We start from the raw sequence: 20,905 nt of genomic DNA, 5'->3' as shown, positions 1-20,905 counted from the left end.
AAATATTTTGCAAGTCAATCTATTTCTAAATGGTGTCTTTTGCCTCAGAAGAAGTTAGGTATGTTGTTATGGAGTGGGGATAGGGAAGAATATATTTGGTACTGGGATAACCGATTGAGGTGTCACTTTCCATCCCCTTGTTTAATTTTGATGGTATATGGATAAATGCAGCAGCCATGGCCTGAGAAAGTTGCCATGTCCCAGCTAAACCACCAATACCAGTAGAGTGCTAATCAGTAGGGAGAGGAATCTAGAATAGAAAATAGAGGACAATGATGACAATTACTTTGGCCTTGAGATTATAGTCCATCCCACCAACCTTCCAGAGGAAAATAAGTCAACTAGATTCTTGATGAAGCTCTTTATAGAATTTTAATTTATGAAGAAAGTGGAGCCGAATGGCATAGAGGGTAAACTACAATGGTCTTCCATATATTCTGTGGTGTGCCACTCAGATCCCCCTTCAGGATTGAGGAATTTGTTCTCCCAGTTGCTTAAGAATGTTGACAGCTAAAAGCTTTCAACTGAAGAGAGCCTCCTTGCCTTTGTCACACCTCCTTCCCAGAGGTTTCCTCTTATCCAATTACTGGCTGGGTCCATAAAGGCCCTGCTCCCTCTAGAACTCCCAGTTGGAGGGCTGAGTTTTTCGTGTGACTGCGCCACAGTTCAACTCCTCCCTCTGCTGAATCCTACTTCCTTCATGTATAAGTGTTGATCCCTAGGGCATATTCCATTAAACTTGTACATCAGGCATTTAAATCTCCTTCTTAGAGTTTCAATATGAGCCCCAAGAGTCTATGCAAATTGAGTTGGGTCATTAAAAACCAAATATTCCAATCATATGGAAAAGTGAGCCCATGGCACTCTGAACTGGTTAAACAAAATATAAGAAGATTGTATTCTCATATTAGAAAAGAAACACTAACAATATGGCAGCATCCATAAGAAAGCAACCAAGATAGAGAGTGTGAGGAAATGTTGCTTTAAGTAGAGACATAAGAATTGAAACCTTAGAGAACTGTTTTAATTCCACAAAGGTGGTCGTTGGGAAGATGGAATAGAGGTTTCCGTGCTAAAGGAAAGAATAAGGACCAAAAGATGAATTTTATAAGAAAGCAGATTTTGGCTTAAAGGAGGGAGGAATTTTTTAAAGGAGACATGTCACATGTCTTTCAAAGAAGTGAGCCAACTCCTTAATACAGCTGGGTGATCATGGGTTAGAGACGTTGGAGAGAATTTCTACAATAACTATGGGACCTGGCTAACATTTCTTTCAACTCTCAAATCCCATGATTATAAGTTGTGATAAACTGCAAGCTTTTTAAAAGGTCTTTAATATGGAATCTGCTCAAAGCATAATGCAAGACAATTACATCAGTTTTTCTCAAAGGGAAAACCAGTCTTCCACCTTAGTCAGTCTGGAGTGGTGCTACACAGGGCAGGAGAACTTCATGATATTCCCTCTTAACTTTCCTCAGCCCCAATGAGTTTGCTGTTGAATTCTATCCCCAGCTGCCTTTTAAGACACAGAGAAGCAACTAAGGATTGCCTTTACAGTTTTGACTTTTAAAAGCATGTTTGTAGGTTTTTAGGACTCAGAAGATGATTTATATCCTCTAGAATTATTGTTAGCTTGCCTTATCATAGTTTAGGAATCCGGACATCACTCATAAGAAAGCTGAGCTCCAGGAAGTTTACAGACTTGACTCAGACCACTAGAGGGACTATATGCCAAGGCTGAAATCTATCCTCATATTCGAATGCCATAGCTTTTGTACATTTCCCTAATTTGTCAAGTTCCATGCTCTCTTCTTTCAGACCACTCTCACCACATTTTATCAATTGATTTGTGTCCCCAAAATATATGTTCAAGTACTAACCCCTGGAACCTGAAATGTGACCTTATTTTGAAATAGTCTATGCAGATGTAATCAAGTTAAGATGAGGTCATATTGGATTAAAGCAGTGGTTCTCAACCTTCCTAATGCCGCGACCCTTTAATACAGTTTCTTATGTTGTGGTGACCCCCAACCATAAAATTATTTTCGTTGCTACTTCATAACTGTAATATTGCTACTGTTATGAATCGTAATGTAAATATCTGATATGCAGGATGTATTTTCATTGTTACAAATTGAACATAATTAAAGCATAGTGATTAATCACAAAAACAATATGTAATTATATATTCAACTAGGGGCCCGGTGCACGAAATTCGTGCACTGGGTGTGTGTGGGGAGGGGAGTGTCCCTCAGCCCAGCCTGCCCCCTCTCACATACTGGGAGCCCTCAGGCGTAGACCCCCATCACCCTCCGATCGCCTGATTGGCCCCTTGCCTAGGTCTGACGTCTCCGCCAGAGGCATAGACCCCCATCACCCTCCGATCGCCTGATCAGCCCCTTGCCCAGGCCTGACGCCTCCGCCAGAGGTGTCAGGCTTGGACAGGGGACCCCCATCTCCCCCTGATCACTGGCTCTGGCCCCCGCCCAGGCCTGAGGCCTCTGGCCCAGGAATCATGCCTGGGCAGGGGACCCCCATCTCCCTCTGATCGCTTGCTCCACCCCCCGCCCAAGCCTGACGCCTCTGACCCAGGCTTCAGGCCTGGGCAAGGGACCATCATATCCCCCCAATCCCCGGCTCAGCCCCCCGCCCAGGCCTGATGCCTCAGCCAGAGGAGGTGACCCTCATCACCCTCCGATCACCAATCACCGGATCGGCCCCTTGACCAGGCCTGAGGCCTCTGGCCTAGGCGTCCGGCCCAGGCAGCGGGGACCCACAGCTGCAGTGGCCCCGCGATCGTGGGCTCCGCTTTAGGCCCAGGCAAGGGACCCCTAGCTCCTGGGACTGCCAGCTTCGACCGTGCCCAGCTCCCATCGCTGGCTCCACCCCTACTTCCTGCTATCACTGGCCAGGGCGGCAAAGGCGCCTGATTCTCCGATCATGGCTGGGGGCAGGGCAAAGGCGGCCCCCAGCTCTTAGCTCCCCCCTGGGTTTCCGATCACTGTCAGTGGCAGGGGGCTTCTTCCTGCTTTCCCTTTTGCCTCCCTGGATTGTGCCTACATATGCAAATTAACCGCCATCTTGTTGGCAGTTAACTGTCAATCATAGTTGGCAGTTAATTTGCATATAGCCCTGATTAGCCAATGAAAAGGGTATCGTCGTACGCCAATTACCATTTTTCTCTTTTATTAGATAGGATATGTGTTTTCCAATGGTCTTAGGCGACCCCTGTGAAAGGGTCGTTTGACCCCCAAAGGCGTCGCGACCCACAGGTTGAGAACCGCTGAATTAAAGTGACACTTCATGCAATGATTTATAGGATGGAAATTTGGATGCAGACACAGAGAGAACACAGGTGAAGATGGAGGCAGAGTCTGGACTTACGCTGCACAGGCTGAGGAACACCAAGGATTGTCGGCAACCTCCAGAAGCTAGAAGGAGTCAAAGAAGTATTTCGCCTACAATCTTCAGAGGAAGCATGGCCAAGCCAACACCATGATTTTGCACTCCTAGCTTCCCGAAATGACAGAGGAGAAGTTTCTGTTGTTTTAAGCCACTCAGTTGGTGGTAGTCTGTGACAGCAGACCTGGGAAACTAACGCAGTATACCCAATGGACTTTTCTAGGGCAAGAAGTGATGGAATAAGAGGAAAGGGTGTTAGGCTCAGACATCATGAGAAACGAAGATGGAGAGTCTTGAGGAATAGGTGTGCTCTGCTCCTCATTCCCTGGCCAGCACAGGAATTGAGGCCCCAAAATTGCCTTAAGCATCGAGTATCAGCATCGTCCTGGTTTGAGATCAGGCCATATTTGGACACTTGGCTGTGTGAACAGGGAAAGGGTGCCCTGTTGGGACTATCCATTTGCCTAACAATCTGATTACACATTCAGCCAAGTATCATTTAGGGAATAAAATATAAGAGAAAAATAAGATCTCATGTGGGAGGCTGAACAGACTGCACCTAATAACTTGAGACAATTAGAAAATTAGCAAAGAGAAAGAAAGGTGGGCTGTGAACCAGATAGGTATGATAGAAACAGCTGCTTGGGGGGAAAATAATACTAATGCTAATACTAATATCAACTATAATTATTATCTCTTACATGTGTAAGTAGAGTTCGATGGTTGACATAGCACTTCTACTACATGATTTATCTAAATTTTATTATTATTATTTTTTTAATCCTTACCCAAGGAGTGAGAATATGTTTTTCCATTGACTTTTTTTTAGAGAAAGTGGAAGGGAGGGGGAAGAGGGAGGGGAGAGAAGGAAGAAAGAGAGAGGAGAAAGAGAGAAACATCATTGTGGAAGAGACACATTGATTGTTTGCCTTCCACATGCACCCGACCAGGAGGTATGTGCCCTTGACTGGGAATTGAACCCACAACCCTCTGGTGCACAGGCCAACACTCTAGCCCGCCAGGGCCATCTAAATTGCAAATGGTTTAGTGAGGAAAGCCAGGCCTTCAGGTCTCCCATTTTACTAATGAGAAAGTTGAAGTTCACAGAGGTTAAAACACTTGCTCAAGGTCACTTGTCCATGCTAACACTAGAACTCTAGCCTTTGACTTATTTCTGTCCATTGTCTTTTTTATAAGGTGGTTCAGGACAGCACCCTCCTGGGGGCACATCCAGCCTCAGAGGCCTGCACCCAGCTCTCCTCTCCTCCCAGTACCTAGCAGACTCCGCACAGACCAGGGACTTGATGCACAGTTAAGGTGACTGGGTGATTAATTGAGGTGAGGGTGGGTGGAGCAAGAAGTCCCAGATCTTGTGCTTGAACAGACTCCCAGGTTCTGCCTCTGCCAGTGTGTGATAAAGAGCTGAGCTGACACCAGCATCACCCTCAACTGAGTCTCTGTGTCAGGAGGTAGTCATGGAAACTCACTCCCTTCCTGAGGAGGAGAGAATTAGGTAGAAAGGAGGCATCAAGTTAATTGCCTGTCATCCCCTCTCTGCTCTCTGTGTGTTGATTCAAATTAAGCTTTTTCAGTTTTCTGATGTCAGCAGAGACTAAAGGACCAAAGCATAGGCCTGGGAGTCAGGACCTCCAAGAAACAGCCAGGTCTGAGCGAATCCTTTAACCTTTTTACCGCTCTGCTTAGTTCTGACCCACACTTTCAGGAAAAACAAATCTCTTTGCTTGACTTCTATTGATTTCAGATCCAAACTCTCAGAACTGCCTTAAAATTAACCATCTATAATTCTACATTCATTCAAGTAGCCATTTCCCCTCTGGTAGAGAAAACAAGAAGTAATTGAAGTTGAATTCTGCATTTGTTGAAATTCACTGTAGCTCAGAAAGACCACTGTTAAGTACGTCAGTGATGGTTGTTCTATGATGTATGTTGCCCACATGGAGGGAAGTGGGAGGAAAGTTCTGAAAGTCTTTTGTGAGAGGTGTCACCACCAGCTCAGTTGACACCTGAGCAAAACTGGAGGAGGGCTCCAAAGATGAGGCCTTTTCCTTTCCTGTCCCGTCCCCAGGATCCCTTCTCTGTGGCCAGGTGGGCTTGAGATTCCTTGCATGCTCCTTGCTTGTTTTATCTTTAGCTCGTCAGAGGTTTTCCTCTGCCTGGAATACCCCTCTTACTTTTAATGGTGTCTCAATCCCAACAATTCTTGTCTGGGAAGCCATCTCAAGGCTGAGTATGGGATTTCCAAACACCATCAGTTCCTTTTACTATAGACAAAAAGTGGGTCACCACCATACACATGAATTCTGCCCCGCCCCCCACCTTTCACCTTACCTCCCGGACTACAAGCTTCTGGGGGCAAGGATATATATGCTTGTGGCCTGGTGCACGGATTCATGCCCATTGAAAGGAAAACATTTGCCCTTTCTTGGTAATGGATGCTGGTCGCTGCCTACAGGGCAATCGGTGGGGCGATTGGCCCTGCTTGCATCCGCCTTGGCCTAGTACTGCCTGCTCACCTGCTCCACCATCCTGCTGTGGTCCCATCAGAGTCCCATTAGGGCCTGCTGCCAGCACCCCATCGCTGACGCTCACCATGTTTCACGCCGCCCCCTGGTGGTCAGCGCACATAATAGTGAGTGGCTGAACTCTGGGTCGAACTCCCAGTAGAGGGGACAATTTGCATATTAGGCTTTTATTATATAGGATATTTTTATTGATTTCAGAGAGGAAGGGAGAGGGAGAGAGAAATAGAAACATCAATGATGAGAATCATTGATTGGCTGCCTCTTGCATGCCCCCAAATGGGGAATTGAGCCCACAACCCAAGCATGTACCCTGACTGGGAATCAAACCATGACCTCTGGGTTTATAGGTCAATGCTCAACCACTGAGCCATGACGGCCTGGCAGGACTATTTCTTCTTCAATCATGTTTCCGAGCACCAAGTTTTGTACCAGGGACACAGAAGGCAATCAATCCACATTTGTGATTGATTTAATAAATGAATTAAGGACTGGAGTTTTGGCGCATGGTGTCTTGGAAGAAGGAAATATTTACTTAAGGTCTCAAATTGATTGTTGGTTGTAATCTATTTGGATTTACATACTATTTGCATTTCACCCAAGTGGTCTAGGCAGCTATGAGGCTACATTTGGCCCCAGACTTGGTTTGCCCCAAGAACTCTGCTCTGCTTCATCAGGCTAACATCTCTCCGGGGATTTTGGGCCTTGTTGGCTCTGAAAGCAGTGAGCTCTGAGGTTAAGTTTTCTGGATCATGTAGGAACTATAGTAGTAGAGGAGGTAGAATGCAGAATCCTAGAATGAAGAGGTTGATGTGAGTGCTTAGGATTCCCCAGGAGGCTCTTCCTAGATGAGAAGGAAATTCTAGGGAGGCAATGTTGTCTCCTAATTGCCACTGTCTAGGGAAAAAGTTCCTCTCAGTTTACAGTGGAGGTGACAATATGGCTTCCTTCTTCTACCTGTACGGCATTCATAGTTTTTCTAGGGCTCCCGGGGAAGACCACTGAACTAGGATTCAGCAGATTTGAGTGTTTTCCACTAACCAACATGGGACAACAGTTTTAGGCCTCAATTTCCTTTTCCGTAAATGAAGGACAGGGTGAAACCAAATGTTCTCTAAGGACTGTCCCATGATTTTATAAAACTGGATTATGGCCCAGCTGGCATGGCTCAGTGGTTGAGCATCGACCTATGAACCAGGAGGTCAGGGTTCGATTTCCAGTCAGGGCAGAGGCCTGGGTTTCAGGCTCGATCCCCAGTAAGGGGCATGCAGAAGGCAGCTGATCAGTGATTCTCTCTCATCATTGATGTTTCTCTCCCTCTCCCTAGGAAATCAATAAAAACATATTTTAAAAAAAAGATTATGGATTTCCCCGTTGACTGTTTCAGAACTTGGCATGAGAGGGAGAGTAATCCTTTGGGCTGTGTTCTCAGGAAAGCCTAAAGGGGGAGGCAGATGGAATAAAGCGAGGCTCTCCCAGGGATCTTGTTCCATCTTTTTCTTCCCACCTGTTTCTTCCCATCCCTTTATCTCTATGGTGGGAGGAAGTGGTTAATTGTATGGGCCAGGAATTGGATAGAAATATATTTGAATCCCAGCTCTGTCACTTACTGTGTGTGACTTGGGGTGAATTTCTTAACTTTCCTCTGCCTCAGTCTGCAGATGGAGTTTATCTTGCTAAGGTTATCACTAGGGTTGTATGACTTGATGCAGAAAGAGGATATAAATAATTGCTATAATTCCTCACAAATCTATTAATATTAATGCTGTTTATGTTTCTATCCTAGAACTCTGATTTTGACATGGAATTCTGTGATCTTCTACTCCATTGTCCAACCTGTTTGCTGTTGATTTTATGTGGAAAAACTTAGGAATCATGTACTTTTATTTCTTCAGATATTTAATTGTTTCAGTCCCCAGTTCTGCTTGCACCATAAACCAGAGTTAAATGTCACAAGGTACAAGAACTAGCACAAGTCAGAATTGCTTACTGAGTTACAATATACACATGGTTATAGAGAATAAAATTTAAAAATGCTGGCATTAAAAGCATTTAGGAGTAACAGGTAACTGACTCACCAAATATTTCCTTCCGCTGAATTGTACACTTAAGGGCTAGAGGAAAGGGGAAAGGGACGCCTTGGAGACCTTGTAAATTTCTGGTGCACTTTAAAGTTTAACAGCATTGCAGCAGGTATGTCATGCCTATGCACTAATACTAACAGTAAATTTTTTGAGGTTTGGATGATAACATTTCATAAATTATCTACAAATTATATGTTAATTCTGTAATCAATAATAGCTTCTGAAGGTGAAAAGGTAAATGATGAGAATATTCAAGTTCCTTCTAAATGCAATTTGAATGACATTTACACATTATTTCTATACTAGAGGCCTGGTGCACGAAATTTGTGCACTTGGGGGGAGGGGGGTCATTCCAGTCCGGCCTGCAACCTCTCGCAGTCTGGGAGCCCTCGGAGGATGTCCAACTGATGGCTTAGGCCCACTCCCTGTGGGAAGTCGGACATCCTTAGCGCTGCCACAGAGGCAGGAGAGGCTCCTGCCACCGCCATTGCGCTCACCAGTTGTGAGCCCAGTTTCTGGCTGAGCAGTGCTCCCCCTGTGGGAGCAGACTGACCACCAGGGGGCAGCTCCTGCGCTGAGCATCTGCCCCCTGGTGGTCAATGCACAACAGAGCGACTGGTCATTCTGCCATTCAGTTGATTTGCGTATTAGCCTTTTATTATATAGGATACCTTTAATCTCAGTTGTTGGAATGGTGATGTTTAGGATCTGTGCTAGGGCTTTACAAAGACTGTCCATGTGATGGTTTTGGACAGCTTCCCTGCCTGGTGCCTCAGTTCCGAGGTTCTCTGTGGTTTAGGCGAGTGCCTAGCCTCTTCTACAAGTAAATGGGCAAACACGGGAGCAGGTGGCACACTCCTTGAGGATAGGATCTGTATTATTCATTGTCATATATGCAGAACCTGGGAGGTAACAGGCACTTTGCAGACACTTAATACTTAATGAGTTTTAGAGTCTGAAAGTACTGGGTCTCTGTTACACAGGAGATGGAGATGCCTGGGGAGGAAAACCTTGTAGGATTATGAAAAGCACATCTAAGGCATGTTCTGAACCACAAGGTTCAAGAACAATACTACAGTGGGATTGTCATTCCTTTTTCACTTAACACCCCCATCTTGAATTACTCTGGTGTTGAGACTCTTTGAGTGTAAGGGGATGGAATCAAAGGATCTCATAGCTAGAGCTAAAGTACAGGGGCAGCGAGGTTTGAGATGAAGCTTAGGTCCCAATGTGGGACAATGTCTCCTTCAGGGTGAGTGATGTCTCTACAGATCCCATAAAGAGGTAGCAGCATTGGCCTTGCCATTATATTTCAGGATACAATGAATGAAAGGAATAACCAAAAAGGAGTGGGCTCATATCAGTACAAGGTTAGCCTGACAGTGAATTAGAGGTTTGAAGGAAGAAAGGCTGTCTGTTCTGCAAGATGGCTCACTGGCTGACATTTCAAGGACTCCTGGCAAGTTGAGAATTATGAGATCTGTTCATTTTTCCTTCACTGTAATGGATCATGCCTCTGATGATAATTATGTGGATGCGTAGAGTCACGTTTTATCAGCTTCTTTCTGAATTATTGCTTATCACTCAGGGGCTTTCCAACCATTTGAAGATTACCAAGATGAAGTCAGATTTTAGCTGGGGAGGTAGACCATTCTGTTTTGCAGGAAGCAGTTGATTGCATGTGCCACTCAGAGACATCCTGGCTCCAGCAATCTTCTCCCTATTACATGCCAGAGTCTTTAGGAGCCGGCCCTGGCCAGTGGCCCCATGGCATGGCAGCTGAAGGCAGACATAGGAGGTGTTCTCTCCTCTCCTTCAGCAAGACAGGATCTTGAGGAAGGCTTTACGGAACTCAGTGTTGAAGGTGGTGTAGATCACGGGGTTGAGGGCGCTGTTCACGTAGCCCAGCCATGTGGTGGCTCTGTAAAGCCCCGGAGACACATGGCATGCTGGGCAGTGGGTATTAAGGACGTGGGTCAAAAAGAAGGGCAGCCAGCAGACAATGAAGGTCCCTAGGTCGCAAAGGGAGAGAAAAACTGGGTCACAGGTTTTTGTACTTGTTTTGTTATAACATGAAAATGACTCATGCACGTTTCCTTTATGCCAGTTACCATGCAGGAAGTTTTACATACCCATTTAATTTTTAAACCAACCCTGTGAAGTAGGTGTGATTAGCCACTTTTTCTTTCTTTTTTTTTTTTGATGAGAAAACATCAAAATATCTTTGATTTATCTTAGGCCTTTGTTCCTAAATCAATTTTCTAGTTTGATTTTTAGGTAGTTCTTTACTAGTTTTTCCTACTTGTTAATTTAAACCAAATATTTATTTAATATCTATCCATCGAGACTTGATGTTAGGCACTGACAGGAAAGAAGACCCTAAAGACACAATTGACACAATTCCTGCCGTCGAGGAGATTACTTCTAGGGGTTCTCATTCAGTCCCTGAGGTATGAGGAGGCGTGGTTTGTCAGTGATAAGAGGATGAATGACCTCCACTCTATATGGTACCTGTGATTTCTCCATTTTTTAAATTTAAATAAATAAATATTTATTTAATAAGTTATTTTTTTTTTTTTACTATAAAAACTAGCTCTGATTTTATATATTATGGAAAATTTGGTAAATACAGAAAAGTAGAAAGAAGAAAAATACCCACCACGCAAAGTCAATCACTTTTGACATCTTGGTGAATTAATTTTCAGGGTTTTTTTCTCTCTGTATTTCATATAATCTAGATTTTATCAGACCACATGACCATCGTTTTTTGCATCCCTATGGTTTTTACTTAATATTTTAGAGTAAGCATTTGTTAAATATCTGGTAAATACCACACACTTTTACTTAATCATTATCTTACTTATTATTTAATTTATCCATTATTGTAAGTCCATGCGATAGACAACAAACACAATGGATAAGAGCAGCCTGATAAGGTGTCCGGCTAAGTTTCATAAATTTTGGTCTAGGTCTTGCAATTTCCACCAGTTAACATTTATACACAAATCCTTTTCAGTCATATGATAAACATTTATAAATATAAGCGTCATTGGATTTCCAATTCTGTCAAATGTGGTTACCTTAACCCTCTGCCAGCTGCACTAAACTCAGCCTAACCCAGCTCAGCCTAACCCAGCTCAGCTCAACCCAACTCAGCCTAACCCAGCTCAGCTCAACCTGACCCAACTCAGCCTAACCCAGCTCAGCCTAACCCAACTCAGCCTAACCCAGCTCAGCCTAACCCAGCTCAGCCTAACCCAACTCAGCCTAACCCAGCTCAGCCTAACGCAGCTCAGCCTAACCCAGCTCAGCTCAACTCAACTCAGCCTAACCCAGCTCAGCTCAACCTGACCCAACTCAGCCTAACCCAGCTCAGCCTAACCCAACTCAGCCTAACCCAGCTCAGCCTAACCCAGCTCAGCCTAACCCAACTCAGCCTAACCCAGCTCAGCCTAACCCAGCTCAGGCTAACCCAACTCAGCCTAACCCAGCTCAGCCTAACCCAGCTCAGCTCAACCCAGCTCAGCTCAACCTAACCCAGCTCAGCCTAACCCAGCTCAGCTCAACCTGACCCAACTCAGCCTAACCCAGCTCAGCCTAACCAGCTCAGCCTAACCCAGCTCAGGCTAACCCAACTCAGCCTAACCCAGCTCAGCCTAACCCAGCTCAGCTCAACCCAGCTCTGCCTAACCCAGCTCAGCCTAACCCAACTCAGCCTAACCCAGCTCAGCCTAACCCAGCTCAGCTCAACCCAGCTCTGCCTAACCCAGCTCAGCCTAACCCAGCTCAGCCTAACCCAACTCAGCCTAACCCAGCTCAGCTTAACCCAGCTCAGCTCAACCCAGCTCAGCCTAACCCAGCACAGCCTAACCAAGCTCAGCCTAACCCAGCCTAACCCAGCTCAGCCGAACCCAGCTCAGCCTAACCAAGCTCAGCCTAACCCAGCCTAACCCCGCTCAGCGTAACCCAGCTCAGCCGAACCCAGCTCAGCCTAACCAAGCTCAGCCGAACCCAGCTCAGCCTAACCAAGCTCAGCCTAACCCAGCCTAACCCAGCTCAGCCTAACCCAGCTCAGCCTAACCCAGCTCAGCCTAACCCAACTCAGCCTAACCCAGCCTAACCCAGCTCAGCCGAACCCAGCTCAGCCTAACCCAGCTCAGCCTAACCCAACTCAGCCTAACCCAGCCTAACCCAGCTCAGCCGAACCCAGCTCAGCTCAACCTGACCCAACTCAGCCTAACCCAGCTCAGCCTAACCCAGCTCAGCCTAACCCAGTTCAGGCTAACCCAACTCAGCCTAACCCAGCTCAGCCTAACCCAGCTCAGCCTAACCCAGCTCAGCCTAACCCAACTCAGCCTAACCCAGCTCAGCCTAACCCAGCTCAGCCTAACCCAGCTCAGCTCAACCTGACCCAACTCAGCCTAACGCAGCTCAGCCTAACCCAACTCAGCCTAACCCAGCTCAGCCTAACCCAACTCAGCCTAACCCAGCTCAGCCTAACCCAGCCTAACCCAGCTCAGCTCAACCTGACCCAACTCAGCCTAACCCAGCTCAGCTCAACCTGACCCAACTCAGCCTAACCCAGCTCAGCCTGACCCAGCTCAGCTCAACCCAGCTCAGCCTGACCCAGCTCAGCCTAACCCAGCTCAGCCTAACCCAGCTCAGCCTAGCCCAGCTCAGCCTAACCCAGCTCAGCCTGACCCAGCTCAGCCTAACCCAGCTCAGCCTAACCCAGCTCGGCCTGAGCCAGCTCAGCCTAACCCAGCTCAGCCTGACCCAGCTCAGCCTAACCCAGCTCAGCCTAACCCAGCTCAGCTCAACCCAGCTCAGCTCAACCCAGCTCAGCCTGACCCAGCTCAGCCTGACCTAGCCCAGCTCAGCCTAACCCAGCTCAGCCTGACCCAGCTCGGCCTGAGCCAGCTCGGCCTAACCCAGCTCAGCCTAACCCAGCTCAGCCTAACCCAGCTCAGCCTAACCCAGCTCAGCCTGACCCAGCTCAGCCTAACCCAACTCAGCCTAGCCCAGCTCAGCCTAACCCAGCTCCGCCTAACCCAGCTCAGCCTAGCCCGGCTCGGCCTGACCCGGCTCGGCCTGACCCAAACTCACCGAGCACAATGACCAACATCTGGGTTGCCTTCTTCTCCCGAAGTGGCACTCCCCGAGGTCGCAAGGGCCCCAGTTTCAGGGACGTTGACAACCTGCCGTTGCTGAGTTTTCGAACCTCTAAGCTGAGCTTGGGTGCCATGGTGGGGCTGAGGGAGTTCCGAGTGCTCGCGTCCTTTTTCAACTCTCCTTCTCCCTCTTGGAAGCCTGGTGGCCCGAAGGCTGTATCTTGGCAGATGCTATAGTAACGCCTCAGCCCCATGTGTGCCCGGCCAGGGGAGAGGGGCTGCAGGTGTGACAAGAGAGGGTCTTGACATTTCTGGGGATATTGCTTATCTTCTGAATGCCCCTGAAAGAAGAGGAGGCAACAAAGGAAGGGGAATCCATCATTGTGTAAAACCTGCAGAGGTTAGGCTTATATGCATGCATACAAGTCCTTTGGTTGATCTCTCCTCCTTACCCCACCCCCCCTTCCCCTGCCTTCCCTCTGAGGTTTGATGGTCTGATAGATGCTTCTCTGTCTCTGTTTTTGTTCATTAGTTTATGCTGCTCATTATATTCCACAAATGAGTGAGATCATGTGATATTTATCTTTCTCTGACTGGCTTGTTTCATTTAGCATAATGCTCTCCAGTTCCATCCATACTGTTGCAATGGCATGGATGGAACTGGAGAGCATTATGGGTGTGAGGGCATGACTGGGGGGGCATGGGGAGCAATGGGGGGATAAGGACATATATGTAATACTTTGATAAAGAAAAATAAAAAAAGAAAAAATGTGTTATTGTCAGATAATCAATTTATGATGCAAATATTGCTAATATATCTTTTCCCCACACATTTTCATGACCTGATCAATAATAGTGCAATAATTTTTTCCCCTTTGATTTATAAAGGCCAGGCATTGACAGGCTATATAGCCTGCAGGTCAAATTTGGCCCGCTACTTGTTTTGGTGAATAAAAATTTATTGGAACACACACACACACACACACACACACACACACACACACACAGACACAGACACCCTCACACACAGACACACACACAAACCTGCAGAGGGTGCATCTGAGAATGATTGGACCATGGAAAGTTAAGGTAAGTGAAATCTGCTTCTGACTCTACACTTAAAAGTACCTGCCACATGTACAACGTGTGAGAATCACAGTCATCCCTGGAGGGGGAGAGCACAGGATTATAGCCTGGCCTTTTTACGTTAGAATGGCTAGGATATACAGAGGAACATGTTAACTGACACCACAGAGATGTAAGCAACAAAATCTGAACAAACTCCTCCGTTTCTTCAACAAATAAATTGCAATGATGACAACAGTAACATTTACCAGTTGCAAAATATGGATCTTACTTGAATTTCGATTCAAATAAATCAACTATAAAAAATTTATGAGACAATTGAGAAAAATCCGCATATTGGATACCTATATATATATATATAAATATGCTAAGTGTCCGACTGTCCAACCTGTCTCCATGATGTGCACTGGCCACCAGGGGACAGACGCTCAACGTAGGAGCTGCTGTGACATGTACTAGCCATGTACAGAGAAACGGCACCACAGACCTGATGCCGACAAAGCAACACTCGGCTTCCCCCAAGTGGGACACAGGCCCCACCACCACCCTAGAGTGACAGCCCACCAAATCTCAGTTGACACTGCCGAGACCCCATGGCGCAACATTTTTCTTTTATTTTTACAAAATATTTTTAGAGAGTCTTACAAAGTATTTTGAAATGCTTCATAACAATCCAATGAGTTTATGTGAATGTAAGTGGGGGTAGAGATGAAATAAGATTGGCCATGAGCCCAGCCTGGAAACAGTGGCTGTGGGCACCAGGTAATGACGTCACATAGTAATGCCCGGCTTCCTCTCCCTAGCAACAGGCCATTTAACAATAAACGGACCTGTCACCCACAAAGCAACGCTCGGCTTCCCTAAAGTGGGACACAGACCCTGCAATCATGCTGGAGCGACACCCTACCAAATCACAGCCGATGCTGCCGAAACCCCATGGGGCAAAATGCAGCGCACAGCCCAGCCCAGCCTGGAAATGGTGGCTGTGGGCGCCAGGTAATGACGTCATGTAGCAATGCCCGGATTCCTCTCCCTAGCGACTACTAGCCTCCTTGAAGTTTCTTCAGCCCAGGAACACAACTTGCATTATAGCCAGGTGCAAACATTTTACACTTTAACCAAATGTCTGTGAAGCGTTTTCCCGTGCCTCATCTCATTTGATCCTCACAGAAGTCCTGGAGTAGGTAGATAGGAGACTCGGTGGAATCCTATTTTCTTTCCAAGAGTCTTTGACTCCAGTCATTGGGATCTCACCCAATAGGCATATGCTTTTTGAGGGTCATTTGCTGACTCTTATTCCGAAGCTCAAATCAGGCAGGATCTCAGATCTGTTCTATATTGTAGATACAAGTGTGGGATTGGGCTAGATTCTATTTTGGAATGGAAGTGAAATCAAGTCAAGCCAGGATCTTTGAGAAAATATCTCTTATTCTTTTCCTGTAATTAAAGGTGTGGTTTACTTACCATTTTCCCTGTGGCATCTGATGGAAATCTGGCCCTTAGTGAAAACTGCCGAATGGGGTGCAGCCGAAGACAGGAAGACTAGGGTAGGTTGAAGGAGAAATAGTTGTAGGTTAAGCTCTACACAGTTGAACCATATAGATGACAATGGTTTAAATACAGTATGTTCATATCCTCATCCTCCAGTGCTGACCTCCTATTTCATGAGGACCAATATTCTTGTTCTACTCAAGCCTTGGGACTTCACCTTTGAAAGTTCGACCTCCACTCAGATTGATCTAGACATCCAAATGCCTTAAAGATCAAATTCAGTTCTTACTCTGTCTCTGAACCTCTTTCCTGAGCATATTGATCTCTTTCTTCTCATAACTTCAAAGGCATTCAATATTTGAGGGCTCAATTGTCTTCACTTAACATTTGGCAAACATCTCACTCACTTTTGGGCTGCTCATTAACTTTGGGTGGAGGTGTGCTTATTTGCTTGGTTAGAGTCCAAACTCCATGAAGGCAGAGGCTGTATAATGTTCCTGCCGTCCCTTCCCTGTAAGATTTCAAGTGTTTGGTATGTCTCCATTCATGCTTTAGGTACATTGTGGGTAAACTACTATGACACTGGGCACTGGGATAAGCAGAACTTAAAACCCCAGAAATTGGAAGATCAGTGTTGAAGCAACAATCTTCCTTGGCAGAGCCTAACAAGACCCCAAAAATGCATCATCAGCATCCCAGTCTACCAGCTTGTCAATGCCTGGATACAGGGGCTGACATAGTAAAGAAAGGAGACTTTGATGGACCTCAATACATTTTGGAATGAGTGATCTGGCCAGAAAGTCCATCTCGGGAACCTTCTAGAAGTGCATGATGCAATTGTCACACTAAAACTTTGAACCCTGTGTGACATCCAAACTTCTGGCCATTTGGGGACAATGAAAGACTTTGAAGGGAAGCAGAACATGTTTAGAAACTATCCTATCATCTTTCCAAGTAAGATGTGCTCTAGGAAAGACTATCACTGAACTTTTTGGATTGAATTTACTATCTCTAAAGCAGAGCCAATACCAGCAGATTAGAAGGTGGGGGTCAAATGTGTGTCTCCAAAGTGGCAGTTCAGGCAAAAACATTCACTGCTGGACACAAAGCTGGGAGGCCACGGAGTCGGGTGCTGTCCTCCCTCTGCCCCACCCACATGCTTACGTGTTGGGGGAAGCTGGGCCTGACACTGATGCACTGACTGTTCTGTCGAGTGAGAATCCGCTTCCGTCTCCTCTGTCTCAGTACCACATAGATTCTCGCATAGACGAGGACAGTCACTCCGAAGGGCAGATAGAAGGACACCACTGAAGAGTAGATGACAAAATCAGGGTTGGAGATGGAGCAGACACTGGGGTCTCCTGTGACAGAAAAGGAGAAAGCAAAGCAGTTTGCCAAATATGAGACCTCAATGGGGAGCACAAAATATGGCCCCAAACCACATGTGGTATCTGCACCCTTTGATCCACGCGGAGCTTGGAGGAGCAGGGATTCCCGGTCCCACCTACACCCTCAAGGTGCCCCAGTTCACATGCTGCCTCATCCAGGAGGATTACTTGAGTTTGTTATTCAGAAGCAACTCTGTCTTCTTTGTGCCTCACAACTCTTTACTTTTGTCTGTTTTGTGTAGTTAGGACACAGGTCCTGATTGCTATGTTGTCAGCTCACTGAGGGTAGGAGGTCTCATGTAGCTTTGTGTTGCTCACAGTTCACTTAAAAAAATCAATGATTACATGCCAGACACTGGGACTGTGAAGGAGCATGGCACCGTGTCTGCCCCTGAAGGAGCTCACAGCCAGTGGTTGGCAAACTCATTAGTCAACAGAGTCAAATATCAACAGTACAACGATTGAAATTTCTTTTGAGAGCCAAATTTTTTTAACTTAAACTATATAGGTAGGTACATTATTATTAACTTAATTAGGGTACTCCTAAGGCTTAGGAAGAGCCACACTCAAGGGGCCAAAGAGCCGCATGTGGCTCAAGAGCTGCAGTTTGCCAACCACAGGTCTAGACAGACAGATGATCCCTTCCATTTGCTGTGCTAAGTGCCATGGAGGAATGCAGCCTGGGAGGCTGGGGCGAGTGTCACCGAGCAACGAGCCAGAAGCTTGCGGGAGGGATGCAGCCCCAGGAAGGGGCCTGTGGAGTGGAGGCCTGAAAGGATTGCTGAACGCACTGAATAGAGGAAGCCTTCTTTGCTGAGAATGCCAGGTCTCCATTTTGAATCCAGATATGGGGCAGGTGGTGGCTGAATATGAGACAGGCATTTGATTTTTCAAGGAATTCCAGCCACGGCCAGCAGTGAGATGGGAAGAGGACCAGTAAGGATATGGTCATTGTGGACAGTGTGAATTGAGGAGGGTCCTTGTCTCTGTTCTATGTTCGGGAATGCTCCTGCCACTCCTCCTGGGAGGGCCCTGTAGCTTTGCCTTCATCACTAGCAGATGTTGTGATTCTTCCAATGCCCAGAAGAGGGCCTGGAGCTTGCCCCTCTTGAAAGAGAAATGGAAAGCAAACTAATACCTTGCAGGTGATATGCCAACGGCTTTATCCACATTATCTTACCTAATCATTATGGAAACGTTATGTGACACAGGTGCTCTTACTGACTTCATTCTCAGATGAGCAGACTAGGGCTCAGAGAGGTTTAGTAAGTGACCCAACATCACACAGCTTGAAAAGGGTGGAGCTAGGATACATTCCTCTAGCCACTCTGACCCCCAAACCAATCTTCTTTCTGTGATTTGGACACTCCACCTCCCTCTAACCAGTGGGGTATGGCATATTTGTGCTTTGTTCAGCGCTGTCAGCAACAGCTGTTGGTACACCTGGCCAATCTTCATAAAGAGCTGGGCATTCTCCAACCCAAATCTGGTCTCAGAAGATATAGACTCAGGTGTGAGTTGGCAGGAAGAAGGCTGCGGCCACATGGCCCCTCATTCTGCTTCTTGGTCTCTGAGGTAGCAGAGGGCAGGCAGCCAAGGTGTGAGACCCAGGTATGCCATTTATTAACTGTGTGATCTTAGAGAAATTACTTAACTAGCCAAGCCTCAGTTTCAGTATCTCTAAAAGATATTGCATCATATAGAGGAAATGAAAATAAATGGCAACTATTATTTAGTCTTTACTATTATTATTTAAGTTTTACCTCCTCTGAGCTTTTTGAACTGAAAAGGGATGGGATCACTTGGAATAGAAATTTGGAGCGAGACTTACAGGGAACAATGTTTGGGGGGTGGAGGGGGGAGGAAGTAACAGCTAAGAATTAAAACAAACAACCAAAAAGAGTGCTCAGAGCTTAGTGAGGATTTTAACGACAGCACCGCCACCAGAATCTTCATGAGCTACTCGCCAATTCTCCGATTCTCCTGGAGAGGGGATGAAATTTAGGTCATATTAGTACCATCCTACCAAAGCCGGTGTCAGTGTCCTTCAGGAAATGGCTCATGAACCTTTGAGCAGTGGCCACAGATTGGCATCTTCTGGCCTGAGAGGGCTGGGGTCAGAGGTAGGAATAGGGTGGCAGCAGGTGGTCTTCTGAACTTTTAAACAGCCATGAGCTCTCCTGTCATCAGCGTCTGACCATGATTTATGATGAGAGGCACCTCAGCACGTTTTGCTAGTAAGAAGTGGGCTAGAGGGGTAGCAGGGCTGCGTCCCTGCTATTCCCCTTGTTGCCTCCTTGGTGTGCTAGATAGTCCCCATTTGTCCCTCCAGGTATACCTTCTACCCTTCTCTACCCTCCTCTGGTTCTGGGAGGCTGACCTCTAAATGCTATACATTAACGACTACTTTTAAAAAGCCAGGAGCAAAAGTAGGTATATTGTGCTTCTGTTTGTGTAAAAATGGATACACACACATACACACAAACATGTATGTGCGTGTGTGCATACTCGAGTGTATGTACTTGTGTTTGCTTCTAGGGAGGGAGATGAAGGAATTAGCAATTGGGGTAGAAGGGAGAGATACATATAAATATGCATATGTCTTCCATTACACCTTATGTTTTTATCATGTGCAGATATTTATTTTTGCAGTAAAAATAGCGAAAGCATATATATAAGAAACAGAGTGAAGAGAGCATGTAGTGATTTCAGGGTCGCTAATCAATGAAGGCCCTGATGTATAATCACTGATCCTACATTGTCATCCCATCCTTCCTCCCCTGCTGCCTGCCCTCACACCATGTTTGGCAGCCTCTCCCCGAATCCTGGGAGGACTGTCAGCAGGCAGAGTGACATAGGAGGCAAGTGGCCAGCGAGTAGGACCCTAATCCAGTCCCCACCAGGTCTGACTTGGGTGTAGGTCCTATTTGCAGGGTAGAGTAAAGCCCCCACACCAGCAATTTTGTGTTATAAAAAATTCTAGAGTGACTAAACAATAGCTGGTAATGAGGGTGTAAGAAATCTTCCAGGGAGAAAAAACTTAAAGCTGAGAAAATCCTATCAGGTAGCTTAACTCTTCTTTCTGCCGAGTGCCGAGGAGGTGAGGGCAGTGAGGCCTTCACAGGAGCTGTGGCTAACCCAGGAGATGCCCCAGGAGGTACCTTGTTTTAATTATTTAATTAAAACAGCACTATGCTCAAAGACAATATGGGGGTGGGGGCATGTGCTGGGGGTGGGAGTGGGTGGGGAGAGGTCAATGGGGGGAAAAGGAGACATATGTAAAACTTTCAACAATAAAGAATTAAAAAACAACACAGTACTGTGCGGTCACGCCAATAGTTATTGAATGAATACATGAATGATGAATAAGTGCGCAAAGTAGATGAGCATTTTACAGAAACACATAGAGTCACTGACTGGAGGATAAAGGGGAGGCCAGGGGTTACTCCTCATTCTCTGAGACTGAGATGTTTATCCCACCTCATCTCGACATTTAAGGAAGAAATGATAAGAAGGAGGAATTATGTCATTCAACATAATTTTATGGAGCACCTACTGTGTTCAAGGCACTGTGTGGGGTGATAAAACGCTCAGTAGCTTTGCTAATGAGTCTAAAAGGCTTTTGTGGGCTAGCCTGGCAACTTGGTTCCACAGTGATGTGAGCAGCAAGGCCAGAAGCAGGTTGACCTGAGAGATAATGGACTTGAAGCTCATTGAAAGGTCTCTAACCTCTACTTGTTTGCAAAGGCAGGAGATCCTGATGAGTCTGATTTTAGAATGAGCCTACTATTCTTTTAACTTTG

General features: G+C 46.2%; 1 protein-coding gene across 2 annotated transcripts in view; it reads right to left on the bottom strand.

The window, feature by feature from the left end:
* Nucleotides 1–9,841: 9,841 nt before the first annotated feature.
* The window catches only part of DRD3 (dopamine receptor D3), a 34,306-nt gene continuing 23,242 nt past the window's right edge, over nt 9,842–20,905 (bottom strand). The window contains exons 4-7 of one of the 2 annotated variants that reach the window (XM_059686000.1): nt 16,879–17,075; nt 13,280–13,415; nt 13,133–13,180; nt 9,842–10,038 (exon numbers count right to left, since the gene is read on the bottom strand). In XM_059686000.1, coding sequence (XP_059541983.1) covers nt 9,842–10,038; nt 13,133–13,180; nt 13,280–13,415; nt 16,879–17,075 — 578 coding nt within the window. Of the gene's footprint in view, nt 10,039–13,132; nt 13,416–16,878; nt 17,076–20,905 lie in introns of both variants that reach the window. The other variant, XM_059685999.1, reaches the window with a different exon arrangement.

This window comes from Myotis daubentonii, chromosome 3 (genome assembly GCF_963259705.1).
Source record: "Myotis daubentonii chromosome 3, mMyoDau2.1, whole genome shotgun sequence".
Classification (NCBI taxonomy): Eukaryota; Metazoa; Chordata; class Mammalia; order Chiroptera; family Vespertilionidae; genus Myotis; species Myotis daubentonii.
This window is presented reverse-complemented; position numbering and strand designations above follow the sequence as displayed.